The sequence below is a fragment of the Trachymyrmex septentrionalis genome, unplaced genomic scaffold (genome assembly GCF_001594115.1).
Source record: "Trachymyrmex septentrionalis isolate Tsep2-gDNA-1 unplaced genomic scaffold, Tsep1.0 scaffold51, whole genome shotgun sequence".
NCBI classification, from domain to species: Eukaryota; Metazoa; Arthropoda; class Insecta; order Hymenoptera; family Formicidae; genus Trachymyrmex; species Trachymyrmex septentrionalis.
In genome coordinates, this window is record NW_017305683.1 from 3,631,793 (window position 1) to 3,646,988 (window position 15,196).

The following is a 15,196-nucleotide window of genomic DNA, read 5'->3' on the forward strand; positions in this document are numbered from 1 at the left end:
AAGCTATGCGTAAAATGGAACTAGGATATAACGATCACACCGAAACGTAAATAGTATGATGATTTAAATTTTTTTTTCTTTTTTAATTATTTTTTTACTTCGTTATAATTTTATTAAGTTATAATTTTATCTATTGCTATGTATTTGCTTGTGCGAGATCTGATATTCGATCGAATAATAGCTTGCAATTGCTGATCTTTTCTTCGGTTGATACGAGTGAAAATTCGTAAGCGGTTTGTCTCGAGCCATTAGTTTTCCCGGAGACATGGCCAATAATTCGTTGACAAGAACGGTAATCTCTTCGGAGAGATCGAGAATCATCTAGTCAAATACTGACGGGAGGAGCGTTAAATCAGGGAAAACCTAGGGACACTCGTTTTGGGTCTTGGGGTTGCCTGGAAGACAAATGTCAGCGGAACATGCGGGGAGCTTTGGCTCTCGGCCTCTCTTATGCGTGGAGATGCACGGTCTGCGGCGGTAAATCAAGGGTGGTGATATTAAAAGGCCGCTTATACGCGAAAACATAAGATTTATTTCTGTTGGAGTGGAATGCGCGCGCGAGAAGGAGCGGGATAAAGGCAGTTCGTTTCGTCGAACGAGTGAATGCGCGAGGAGCGAAAGGAAGGCCAGATGAGAGAAAGACGGATTATATACGGAACGAATTTTTCCTGACTCGTACGTGCGCGAATAGAAAGACGAGAGTAGAATTCAGGCAAGATAAAGCTGCATACGCATCCATGAACGAATGACAACGTCTGTCGCTGAATGGTTCGGATACCAATATTGCAGTACGAGAAGTGAAGCAGAACAGAATGGACGGAATGTATAAATATAAATCGCACGTACAATATAAGAGCAAATATACATTGTATTTTCAGTACAAAGAAAATGCCTGATTTATACATTGAAAACACTAAATACTAAATTTCAATAAATATTCGTTTGAATAGTTCTAAGTAAATAAATATATATTTATTTTTTTGTACAAAAAAAAAACCATTAATTTGATTTAATTATAACTTTTTTTATTGAGTAAATATTTACTGTAAGTAAATGTTTACTTAATAAATTGTTATTAACTATTCGCAAAGAAATACGTATTTAGTAATTTGTTTTAATGTATGTAACTGATTTCTTTGAATACTTTTTTCTTGATTTGAACAGATTACGTAATTTAATTGTTGTTACCATGTGCATTGTAAAATGTATATCTTTTGTATTATTTTTTGAATGGAATTATAACACAATGGTAAAGTTAGAAAAGAATCGCTCTCGATATTTAATGAATTTTATATTAATGAATTATATTCGAAATTTCTTACTTTTATTTACATTTTACATTTTCTTCTAGCGCTATTATAATTTAGTTCTCGGATTATGTCCGTGTAATGATTCATTTTCTTTTGTAAGGACTGGCCCACTATCGCGCGAGATTCGGTCGTCTCGGTTGATTAAGGCCATCCACAATGATGCTGTCACTAGGTTCGTTCGTGCATAGAACAGGATATTATGCACCGGTATCGGACAATAAGTTGCCGACCACAATGACTTGGCTCGACTGTTTTTCCTCCGTCGAACGATCTGTAACTCGTTCGTTCGGACCTCGTCGCTGCTGTATCAACGCCTTCGTTAATTCTTTCGCTACTGAAGTCGACTAACAATTCACCGTGACTGTTCTCTATATGTCAGCTATAATTGCTCGAGTATAACCGACATTCCTGAGCTCACCAAACTCGCACGTTTTTCCTAGTTCTTCGTTCTTGGTTTCTTTTTTTTTTTTTTTTTCTTTTCATTTTTACACATAAATGAAGACGTATGATTCAAACTTCGGGAATTATGTCAACCATAATCCTATGCCGAAGGTGTGATTTTTCCGAACATTTTCGTGCACAGTTACGTGTCCGGTGCGTTGCATCCCTACACGTCGTCCGAAGGCAGGAAAGTCCGCAACCGAATCCTGTTTTCCTCCTCCATCTCTCCGCGATCTCCGGGGAGCAATAATCGTTGCGGGGCGGAAAAATTTCGCGACAGAAGTTAAACAAAGCCTCCGAAGCAGATATAAAAAAGCGGTGGACGAGAGAGAACGAAAAGAGAGAGAGAGAGAGAGAGAAACGTAGGGACATAGCATCCGGGGGGGTTTCCCAGCTTCGACCGTAATAAGGGTGACCACCTCCCTCCGCGACTCCGTTCGCTCCTGCCGCGCGGCGTTCCTCTGTTCTACTGTTTGAACAAGGCTCATAATTAATACGCGCATTCGCTTCTGGAAAACGCGCGCCCGGGGTGCTCGGGGAAAGGGACATTTTTAAACTACGGCTTCGGATAGTCGCCTTGCCGCAAAGCGCGTCGATACCTCGTGAGTTCTCCGAGGGCTGCTCCGATGTATCTCTCATATTTTTTTTTATCTCGTTTTAAGGTGTCCTTTTACGAAGCAAATTCAGGATATTGTCCTCTGTACTTTTAATGACAAAAATCCGTTGCCGTCGATTTAAATTTAACCCTGAAATACGGAAACGACGGATTATTATTTCATATTTTATAGTTATTAATATTTTTAATGTGCAGTTCTTATCCTAAGTGTGTTACTTTCTTTTTCTTTAGATCAAATTATTTGTGCAGTGTTGTTTGTTTTGAAATTATTCTTTAATCGATTTGCTCTTCAAGATTTGCATCCACAAATCCTATAAAATTATAGGTTCATAATATTTTTTAATTGACTTACATTCGTTTTAAATATCCTCAGATTTTTTTTCTTTCGCATCACGTATCATATAGCATGTAAATTCAAAAAGATTTCCGTCTATTCCCGTGGTAGAATCACATGATAGCGTACCTGGCTCGCTTCGCGAGAGATATCCGTCTTTAAGAGCATTATCTGGATGGTCGTCGTCGGCTATGGGGATGGCAAAAACCATCCGCCCCCTTGTGGTATGTGAAAAATGATGCACAACCCCGTCCCCTAAACATCACCTCCGGAAAGTCCCGAAGGAAACGTTCGCCGTCGTCGTCGTTCTCGTTGTCGTCTTTCTGGTTCGTAATCCGTGAGATCGTGTCACAGACGGGTTCGCATTATCGAGAACGTTTAACTCACTCGCAGCTACGTAGCTACTGAGACTGATTTGGAATTTTTCCAGTGGACCTCGTCCACTTGAATGACAGTATCCAGAACATTTCACGAAAATTTGTTTTTATTCATAATTGCGTTGCGCCAAAAAAAAAAAAAGATAAAAAAATTGTAATCGATATTAGTTTAATAAGACGATTAACGACGAGTTATACTTTTGTGCGTGTATAAGAACATTTAATAATTGTAAAAGTAGAATACTATATATTGAAAAATAGTTACAGATTTGTAAGATAATTCTCAAAGTTTTATGTATTATTTCGTTCACGAGACGCACTTGAATTATTTATTGTAACGCGATATTGATTCGATATTATTTCTAGTTTAATAGTTATTTAATATTCTCGTGTTATATTTCTTGATTTCAGATACGCAGAGGTTTACTCGAGAACACCGCCGACAGGTATCCAGAACGCGTCGCTCCTCTGCGAGGAGCATAAAGGATTACTGCACGTGCCCAGAATTACTAACGAACTGTAAGTATAAGCCGCTGTGTATTTCCCAGAAAATATACTTGTTCGAAATACATGTTGCACGCCTCGTTACACTCGCGCGGAGGAGAATGCCTGCGGAGGAGAATCGTATTTCGGGAGGGAGAGAAATAAAGTCAATCGCTCGAGGGACACGGAAAGTGGCTCTCCGAGGTTTCGGGTATTTTTCCTTGGCGGGAATTTCTCGAAGGACACTATATTATAAAGCGAAAGTGCGTGACCTCCTGGCACGCCTTTCTCTCCTTCTCCATGTCTTCGCTCTCGTTCCTCGGCCCCCGTGACGTGATGGATACGCGAAAATGTCACTCGCACGCCCCCGGGGCCAACGCGCCATCCAACATCCCCCGACCATTATGCTAAACCATTGTCCACTATCTGCCTAAGATAGCCGGCGGCTTAAGTCGTCCGCTTTTCCACCGTCTCGGGGTAAGACCGTTAAAAAATCATTTTTACCATCTTGTCACCTCCCCTTCCTCTCGCGAGGGCGATTCTTGTATCTGTCTGGGAATATCACGGATATTTACCGTTTTCTTCCTCTATGACTTGTCATATCGTGTTATATTTACGTGTATTTGAAAGAGCGACTGATTTAGACATGACGCGATGTGTTATAAAAATTTGTTGAAGCGACAAAAAGTAGATTGCTCAAAATTTTTCCTAGTGTACCTTCTGATTTTCTGACGAACAAGTAAATACAATATTTTGGTTATTATTTTAATCTCTTTAATTATGTATTTAGTACTTCTTAATAACATTTACTTACGTTTCTCAAGTGTAAATCTCATAGCAATGCTAAATTTTATAGACTGTTACTTGGGTAACTAGAAAAATTCACTGGTTGCTCAAGTAATAAAGCTATCAAATTTGGCATTGTTATGAAATTTACACTCGGGAACGTTTCCTTTTTATGTGTCAAAAATATATGATCACATCGTGATTATTCAGGTTGAAGATGATGTTGTAAAAACGCGCGCGCGTGAGAGAGAGAGAGAGAGAGAGAGAGAGAGAGAGAGGAAGGGAAATTCATGAAACGCTGCGTAGTCTGGCTAGTATATATTTTTTCTACTTCGATTTCTCCCCTCTTCTCCTTTCATCGTCTCTCCTCGATGCATCTACCATTATTCGGGCGTTAGGCAAATACACAGGAGAGACGACAAGCTCGTCCGCGCGTTTTTGCCCCCGTGAAAATTCAAATGAGACCGCGCGGCATATTGCGCTGAATCGAAATTAATGTCGCGCAACTAATTATCGGTCGAGTCATCATCGTTTCGTACTGTTCGGGCTTCTCTTTCGCTTTCGTATTGTGAGTCTCGTTGCTGTATAATCGTCCATCGTTCTACCGAGGAACAAACGATCGTGCCAATTACCGTTTATATCACAGGGGCCGTCTTAATTACGCTTGATTGATCGGTCATTCGTATCAGGTACGTCTTGCATTGTATATTTTTTTCTCGAATAGTTTTATAATCATTACGAGATGTAAAAATTGCGAGGAGCAAATAGTAAGATTTAGACTGCTAAAATGCTTGTTTACACACGTTGCAATTTACATTTAATGAATGTTTATGATTATATACAAATTTCATACGATTAATTAATAATGAATTGCGATTGTATCTTGACCTGATCTCGGCCCTACTCCGAAAAATAGACAGTTTCGAAATTATGGATATTAATAGCGCAGCAGTTCGCGAAATATTATTGATTGCGTACTAACGCGAGATTCTCTCGCGATACGAGGTTCAGGAACCATGCCAGGATCGAGCGAACAATTGCAAGGGCAAAAAGCTGGAGCCGTGGCACAGCAAGAAATTTCTAATTTGCGGTATAATTAAGGGAGGCGATGCAAAAAGCATTACGGATTCTACGGCGTTGTCGGAAAATCGCAAATTCCATCTTGCAAATACGGCTCTCGTCCAATCGTGTTTCCTCTCTTCCTCTCTCTTTGCATGTTTCTACAGTTACTTTATTATAAATATCACAAATTTTGTCGTGCCAGTTTACTTCGTGGTCAGAATTACAGCGGAATATTATTTAATTGTTACAGATACACTATAGTAACTGAGGAGGAATGGTTGAAGCTCATGCAGTTCTACGATGTTGACTATCCTATTGTCATAAAGAAGACTGGCGATGACTATTCCACGAATCCTGGTGAGTACAAGTCCTTTTATAACACAAGCAACGAAGGATTCCGATGAGTTGTACATTGTATTATTTTTTTATGTAGCCTGCAAGCGATGGTTTCAGCTGTGTGACACTTTTCAATATCACGATGTGCCCCGCTATATATAATAGATGTACTTTTCTTTCGTTTCGCGATATTTTATTGTTGAACGACTTCCCCGCACGTGCGTGAAATATTCGTGCTGATAATAACGGTGATATAAAAGTTGCGCTGGATCGCATTTAGCGATATATCTTGTACAGATAGACGGGGAACGTACGTGTGTGTCGGCTACCATGAGCTTCCTACTCCGCCTCTTTCCCAACCTAACCCAAGGAATAATGCCAGAAGACATTAGCCACCGATTTACATAAAGCCCCCTTCCGTCCTGCCCATCTTCTCAGTTGGCTTCTCCTCCAGGCCCCAAAGTGTCTCATTATAATTAAGAAGTATCCTGAAAATTAACTGGCAGAAAAAGCAACGCCACGCCGAGGATACGGCGGGTGAGACGGCCGTAAATGGCCCTCTCAAAAGTTTCTCGCCCCCCCCCATCCCCCCCCCTCCCTCCCCCGTTTCACGCGATGTGTCGGTCTCGGGGTATTTACTTCCTTCGACGGCTTTGTTTCGTCGATCACAATCTGTTCTTTTTAATAAATCTTGCGAACTTTATAGATTCTAAAAATCTCTCTTCACAATCTCTGTGTGATCTCGAAAAATGTAATTACTTGTATAAACGTAGGACGGGGCGATTGGGATGAAGGATGGAATTAAATTCAAACGAAAGGTTCAATCGATAAAACCAAAAACGCAATGATTAAAGGGGTTAACGAACCAAGCTCGGTGATCGTAAAGTAATAACAACGCAACGGGCAAGAATTATTATTAAAAACAATATTGCAAACATTTCGGACATCCTGTCTGACAATTAAAATCGCGTAAAGGAACACGGCAGCGCGTCTTAGCGCCGGGACACTGCCGGGTCTCCTGATTTTTTACGCAAAACATATTTTGATCTTTCAATCTGACGTTACCTTCTTATTACAAATAGCATTAAAAAGTTAAGTCGAGTTTTTTGCTTCGGTTATTTTCAAATTTATCTCAGTTCTACGTAGCTGGTCTGGCATCGTCGAGAACGGAGTGTGCGCTTTGAGGAGCGATCAAGATTCATTCAAGTTCTTCGGGCACGTGTCGCTTCCTCGGACGAGCGATCCTTGTCGGCCGTCTGGCAGGCAAATTGGGTTCCGACGGTAACACTCGGGGGACCGGACTGACGCGAGAAGGGGTAAGGGGTACGATGTTCACGTCCTGCCTCACGTGCTGGCCGCCGTGCGACGTTTATCGTGTGCGCGAAGGATCTCTAAACATCCCATTGTCTTGTCCGTCTTTCGGTCGCGAGTGCGCCACCTTTTTTTCCGGGGCATTTGTCAAGACGCTTCTCCGGTTCCTCCTTTCGGAACGAACGGCAAGTTACTACGCGGCCGCCACCGCCGCCGCCGCCGCCGCCGCCGCCGCCGTTGTTGCCGCCGACGACAACATCTGAATTGCAAAGACCTCACCTCTCGTTGACGGCGAATCGAACGGCCCGGTATCACGGTTGGGATACCGACAAGTCTGCCGTCGAAATGGAGATGTCGAGAGTTAAAGAGGTGATTTTTGCGGGCGTGTAAATGTCGAGCTGATGGTACATATTCTCGTCGAATGTTTAATACTAACCCTGGCTGTCTAATTATACGTAGTATTTTGAGGATCGTTGTAAGAGAAAAATTTGACGATTTAAAACTTCATGAAAAACTTCGAAATATATATATTTTATGTTATATTTGTCACAATTCCGATTTCATAAGCGTGCACCTCTAGCATTTTAATCATTTCCATTTCTCGATGTCGATTTTCGAGAACGCGAAGCGAGGAGGAATTACGTACAAACGGGGCGCCCTAGCTTATTCTGAGGACGCGCTTTGCGGACAGGAAGGGCCTCGGGGTGAGATCGCGCGAAAGGGAGAGGGACGGATTGCCAAGCGCAAAAAATGAGGGGTTGCTTTTGGTGACTGATACGGCCCTGACTAACGAGTCCTAGCCGGTCGTGCTACTCTTAAAGCCTCCAAGGATTCCCTTTTCCTGCTCTCTTTCTCCCCCTTCTGTCCACTGTCTCCCTCGATCGTGGAAGCACATTAGGCACCGTCCAACCTCGTATCAATCACCCGACTACCCCCGACACCCCCCGACATCGCAGGCCGTCCGCTTGCAAGTTGACGGAACCGGAGGTGACGCGATTGAATACCACCCTCTGTGCCTCGTTGCTCCTTCGATCAGCTCGATGACGATGGCGATGCTGGAAAACCTAAACGAGGGGGGAAAGGAACGTTGCTTCGTTTCTTAATGCCTCGGCAAGGCAAAGAATCGATCTTAATGTGAGACACATCTCATTCACTAGTTAGATTTCAACAACTTCATCTAATCAAAACGGATCTGCAAGATATTTTAACAAGCTAAATGATGCATTAATTAATGTACGTTAGAAATCGTTCTGTGATTCGTCCGCTTTAAGCGGAAGTGAATCTTATGAATTATGGGATCTTCATTATTGTTTTGGACACTTCAATTGGAAACTCATATCGCGTATTTTGTCCAATTTAATCTGTACATATATAATTAGACTTTCGTTTTTACTTTCCGGTAATATATATAATACAATTATTACATATAGAAATGCTCAATATTTACAGAAAGTACAAGTTAAAGAATGAGATTTCTTATCGAATTGCGCATTTCGGCAATTATGTAAATTGCGTCTTGTGCGATTACATCTTCCGGGAAACGGCTTTACACGCCGTGACGAAGTTGATTCTAGAAATGTAAGCGGCGCGTTGCTGCTCGCTGTTTCGTTTCTCCGAAACGTCGCTCGTAAATACCGCTTAGGCGCCAGGCGGTATCACAAATCAGGCGTGTCGTAGGTACAGCACTGGTTGTATCGCAAAACCAATGACGAACGAGTGAGAGCGGGACCAAGAAAACCGTGCACGCGGGGCAGACAGACGGGGGCAGAAACCGGCGGCGGTGGCGGTGGCGGTGGCCAGTGGTAAGAGAGACCGGCCTCGAATTAATATTCAGACGGCGATTTAGATTTAGAACACGAATTTGCTGATTAGTTCCCTCCCCGAAAATGCGGTCGCCTACGTTGCAGCGGACCGTCCGTCCTTCCATAAACGTGCGGCTAGGGCGGCGGGGATTGGGACGGACCTGGATTCGAGATTTAGTTTCCTGAGGGGGTTGAACTTACCAAGGGGTCAAACGATTCAGGAGAGACATTTGTTAGCCCCCTGTCCCCACCCTGCGACAAGTGCGCCGGACACGTCTTAATATATACATCCGCTGACCAATGAACATGCCCTTATGAGCCGCGGTGCCGTGCGGTTAAAGTCGCTGCACTATAATGGATACTGACTTCTACCCGAAACTTTTTCGCTCGAGAACTTACGGTTCCCGAGACAAGCCGCCCCGTTAGAGCGGCACCCACTGCCGTTCGATTAAGAGTTTATTTCTACTCCACCCTCACCGATCGCGCTTTCGCTAAACGGAAACGGGGAAAGTAATCCTGATCAACGATGTGTTAATATCAATATATCAAATGTAGTAACCCTTTCAACCATCCTACGTACATGTTATTGTTATAAAATTGGAAATCAGGGAAATGTCAGGGAAATTTAATATAGTTGGGAAAATCGTGGAAAAATCAGGGAATTTTGCAAAATTTTCTAGAAAATTGAAATTCATGGTTTTACAGAAGTTTAATATTCGTACATTACATCTATGCAATTTCGCAACTATCGGCTTCAAAAATTAAATGCAAGCTATGTCAGCAACATTAATAATAATTACACGAGCGTGTTAAATTTTCCTTTTAACAAAATATCTGACGATTTCCAAATTAGGACGAACAGATAAAAAATTTTTAAACATTCTTGAAAGTATTACGGAGAATTATGAAATTTTATCGGGAAATCACACACACGGAAAAGTTATGGAATTTTAGGAATTTCTGACAGCTCTGATATATTACAAAAGAGACAAACAATTCTATACACTTAACTTCAAGCGCCCTCTGCTACAATTTAATTATTTTAATTAATGCATTCAGCGAAGCTAACTTTTCGTTCGTACTACTTATTTCATTTCACTCTGGACGAAGATAGAAAATTAATTTTTGGTCTGCACGACGATTGCGTGAGTACTTTCTTTTTTCTAACAGCCAATGTAGATAAGAAAAGGGAGGCTTAACGAAAACATTAGCGTGCGGGAAACGGAAAAAGCAGCGTTTTCGCGTAATCGCGCAGGAAACGAGGAAAGTCGGGCAGGACAAATTTCGCAGGGACGAATTAGCGCATCCTGCTGCTAGGTCTCTCGAAACGCTCTCCCTCGCCGCTTCTGTTATCCCGAAGGAGATCCCCACTTGTCGGTGGACCTACGGGGGGTCCTTTTCCTCCAGGATTAAATGGAGCGCCTAGATGACCGATGCTCGTCCTCCGGCAACGGTGGAGTGTGCGATGCTAGGGTGAAGAACAGGGACGGGGGAGTTGGGTGGAAAACAAGATAAAACAAGGATAAGGCTCTCTCTCAGCTTCCCTTTTCCAACTTTACTAGGACGCATCTTCCGATCTCCTCGTCACAAGGAGAGACCCTCGATAATCTGGAGGTGTCTAATCGTCTATATCGCGTGATTTAAACCGCCGCGTTTGTCCGCCGTCCAAGTTTGTCCCCTCGCATCGCGGAAAGTTTTTTAATGTACTCTCTCGCGTGTGTATATTCCAATCGTGTTGTTTATTTCATTGTAAAAGAGACAAAACGAAATGACTTGGTGCAGTAAAATATTAATACTGTCCTATTTATCATCGTTAATTTATCATCGCTGCGTGACAATTTTTCCAGCTGGAAATCATTACTTTCGCGTTCTTTTGCGGGTAAATTTGAGAAACGTGCTCGAAACACACGCATCAAGGAAAACCGGGGCTCGTTAGCTACGGTTGACACACCTCATTGCGTGTTCGTTGCTCCGAATCCAGCGATTTGCAAAGAGTAAAGGCGGAACATCTCGCGTTTAATTAACAAATTCGTCGAGCATCGCGGGGTACTTCATTTGCGAACATGGCAAACGTCTCTCTCGATCTCCGCTTCGCGGGGGGGAGGAGGGGGGGGGAGGTGACAATCGCAAATAAAATGTAGCAGGAGAGACGCGCGTAATGCCGTCGAGTGCCCTCGGCTGCTGCCGGCTCGGTGTCATCCCGTAAGAGGATTAGATCTCGACTTTGTTGTGGCTCTCGAAGACGTTCGTTAGCGAAATCATTATTACCGCGTCGATCTTCCTCCGTTATACCGCGAATCGTCGATGTTGTGCATTGAAGACGCCTGCATCGAGTCACGTTTGAGAGATTCGTTGATTTTAGCTGCCAATTATACTGGCGCTCGCTAATGGGCGAATTGATTAAAAAAAAATTAAGAACACTCAGCTGAAGATCAGAGGTTGCATTCTACTTGCCATTTTTTTTGCAACGGATGTATCGTGTTTAAGTATACTTTTAATAGCATGCTGTATAATTATACAACTGTAACTTTTTAGCATTATTATATCAAGCACCACGTCAGCTTTACTGTTAGTTGTTGCTAAATTCAATTAATTTAATAATACAGTTGATAAAACACAAAGTCATTATTTACTTACTGGGGGTGAACACAGGTTCTTTTCTCTCTCCCGGAAACTCCGAAGAATTCGAAACATATTTCGAGAAGGGTGAACGGTTCTCGTCGTCGAGTCACGACGGTTAGGGGAAAACATCAATCTTTCATTCACGGGGTGACTCGGGAGTTATGAATGAAAGTCGTTCGGCTCTTTTAATATAATATCAAACCCGATGTCTTTTCGCTTAACGCGCTTTCGATTTTGATCGAAGAGTTTAGGGCGACTCTTGCGTTTTTCTTGACTCCGAGATTAATTTAAGATCAATGTATTTACACATTTTTATTGCAAAGACTTTTCTTTTATTTTATTTTAGGAATTGATTATAATTAAACGGATACATAAATAATTTACTTGTAAGAACATTCTGAAGGGATTTCAATCCCTTGATAGCGATATAGTATCGATATCTTATTTCGATTAAGCTCCGAATGTTAGCGTCCCTATTTCGTTTCACGATTCTTCTCCATCCACTCGCTAACTGTTCGCACTAAATGACCTCATTCTACCGATTCGCCTACTTATTTCATGTATGTGATCACAGTGTAATTGCTTTCCTTGATTGATTATCATCAATCGGCTGAAGTGTGATTAGCACGTTGATTAGTAGGTAGGCACTTTTTTGTTCGACCCATCAATGCCAAAAAAAAGACTTGCTTAGACATTTTAATTAAATTGATCTAATTGAATAATCTTTTTCTCTAGCTACTTAAATAATATATTATTTTAACTATCGTTAGCCAAAGTTACTTTCTCTTTTTTACTACATACATAGAAAAATCTCTAAAAATTCATCAACGTACCTTCAACTTTTTAGAATAAATATTGGAACTTTATTTTGGAAAATAATAAAATGTAGTATAATTTATAATTACCGAAAGACTCAAAGAAACTTGCACGAACAGGAATCGCTCGGTCACTAGTAATCCCCTCCTGTACGGTAAAAATTAAAATTTTACTATATATACTCGTATATATATTCCTGTGCGATTCCTGTTCGTGCAAGTTTCTTTGGTAATTATAAATTATACTACATTTTATTATTTTCCAAAATAAAGTTCCAATATTTATTCTAAAAAGTTGAAGGTATGTTGATGAATTTTTAGAGATTTTTCTGAATCATTCTGAATAGGTGAAAAAAACGGACGGATTTCCGTTTGTATGGATGAGACACTAAATTGTAGCTGGTATGATGTGGATGGGATGGTAAGGGTTAATTATCAAGTTTTATAAATAAAAAGAATTGAAATTTAAAAAACAATCTTCCTTCTCTCTGTACTCAAATTTCTTATTCGCAAAACTCACAGAAAGGTGATACATATTTTTGTATTAAAATGATACCTATTAAAATAATATTAGAATGATGTTAAATTTGATATTTTATAACAATGAAGTTACAATTATATCGATCAGATACATTACATTTCGAGGATGTGATTGCGGTATAATTTGACAATCGTATCTATCGTTTGCCAAAAGTTTTAGTCCCAGGAGTTCTTAGCACGGGCCGTTTAACCGGGTCTAAATAAAATCCGAAGGCATCTTCGTCGGAACTCTCGAAACTTCTTCCGTCGTATAAGTTTCTGCTCCGTTTCGACACTCGTTTATGGTTTGATTGCTCTTCGATAGCACTTTAGGGAAATACACTAGACCTCCTCTGCATCGCCCTTTAGTCTTACACAAACCATTGGACTTTTGTGTATTTTGTCAATAAAATCATCCCTTTGTTAACTTGTTCGTCTCTCGAAACGCGTATGTATGAGAGAATCCTTTTGCATTTCTGCACAGTACTTTTATGATGAACATCCGAGTGAATGAAATGTAATTAGTCGTACCTTCGATTCCGCGAGAGATTGCCCGTTCTCGGTCGGCTGGAAAAGTGCGGGCAGCATTCTCGATAGGTAGTCTACTGTTTGTAATACGTCGGAAGAGATTTGCATTCGCGACCCTACGAATCTCTCATTAGCTTAAGCTTCTCGTATTTCCGATTAAACCCGATAGCAAACGATCCTATCGCACGGATATCCCCGCGCCGGCGGGTAATTAGGAATTCGACGGGAGGACCTTCGAATTCATTTGGCGTGCGGGTCCTTCCGTCCTTCCTATCCTTCGTTACCGTTACGGGAAATTAGTTCGCCGCTGCGTGAACGGACGTCCGTCGCGTTTTCAATCTACCCTCATTCGCGGCGACGATCAACATTTATTCTTCCCGTTAGCAAAGTCTCTCTCTCTCTCTCTCTCTCTCTCTCTCTCTCTCTCTCTCTCTCTCACCGCGAGATAAAGTATAATACATCGAACGAGACGCTCCGCGTTAATCTCCTTGACTCGTTAATGGACAAATAGCTTCTTACAACGTTCTCTTATTGGCTTCTACGAGCCGGTAATTAGCGGTAACGCGGGGGTGGACGCGAATTCGCATTCAGCCGGGGTCACGATTCCTCCCCTCGCGTTTCCCACCGCTGGAAAACTGTCTGAACATGACGTAACGCTCTGAGAGTAACGCTCGGATACGAGCTTTGGCTCCGGACCGGCCGAAGAGCTTTTTGTGCTGTCCGGCCAGCAACAATGGCCGCTTCTTACACCACCCTGGTCACCGTATATTATTAATTACTGTATTAATCTCACCGGCCGTAAGCAATCTATTATACATGGGATAAGAGCCACCACCGACATCACTGTGCCACCCACCCGCCCGACGCGCACCCTCTAACTTGACTTTCTAACTGCCGGCCCGGTCCTCTCCCGACGAGGGATCGACGAGGCCAACGAAATCTGACCCCCGGGGGTGTTAATAGCGGCGTCGCGCCGGACTGCGTCAAGTTTAAGTTGTAGTATTGCTGCAAAGATCGCGCTTTCTTGCGCTTTGGTGCATTGCGACATTTTCGAGACAATGTATTGTATAATTTCTTACAAAAGAAATGCTCTACTTTGCATGTTATTGTAATTATTATATTTTTATAAATCTTATCAGATTTTTTTTTCTTTTTTTAAGAGAGAGAAGAAGCTAACGAGATTTATATTGTTGCGCGCGCGCGCGCGCGCGCGCGTGCGTGTGTGTGTGTGTGTGTGTGTGTGTGTGTATGTAAGAATACCTAGAAAATTTGAAGAAAACGTTAAAGAAATAATAAATATTTGCAAATATATAATGTTCATCACTTTGAAATGCATAAAGCGTCACAAAAATATCTCCTATTGTTTCAGGTCTGTGCGCAGCTTGCATGTTAGCGAAGGTTGAACAGGAACGTCTAGAAAGCTTGAAGTACGATAGAGCAACAATCTACGTTAAATGTATCGATGAAAACGTCGAATCTAAGACGGATGACGCTGATTATGAGGTAATGCAAAAATATCTTTAATTGATTATTTGTTTAACAAATTGTGATATGAAGAAAGATTATTTTGACACAAGATAATCAAACGATCCTAAAGGCAGTTTAAAAATTTGATATATATTACTAATTGATTGTAACTTCAGTGTTTATTGTATACAATTACGTACAACATTTTGTGAGATAATATGATTTGTATCGCGATTGGTTAGCATTGCAATAAAATAATAATGTTCTTTTTTCTTATATGCGATATATTTAATAGAAATTGAAAATTTTACATTTTATATATATATATATATATACGTGTGTGTGTGTGTGTGTGTGTGTGTGTGTGTGTGTGTGTGTGTGTGTGTG

The 15,196-nt window shown here is 41.4% G+C and overlaps 1 protein-coding gene across 1 annotated transcript in view; it reads left to right on the plus strand.

Moving 5' to 3' along the window:
- LOC108751753 (ubiquitin carboxyl-terminal hydrolase 48-like) overlaps positions 1–15,196 on the plus strand; it is a 63,795-nt gene that overhangs the window by 18,935 nt on the left and 29,664 nt on the right. The window contains exons 13-15 of the mRNA XM_018492143.1: positions 3,490–3,597; positions 5,660–5,766; positions 14,712–14,845. Coding sequence (XP_018347645.1) covers positions 3,490–3,597; positions 5,660–5,766; positions 14,712–14,845 — 349 coding nt within the window. The remainder of the gene's footprint in view (positions 1–3,489; positions 3,598–5,659; positions 5,767–14,711; positions 14,846–15,196) is intronic.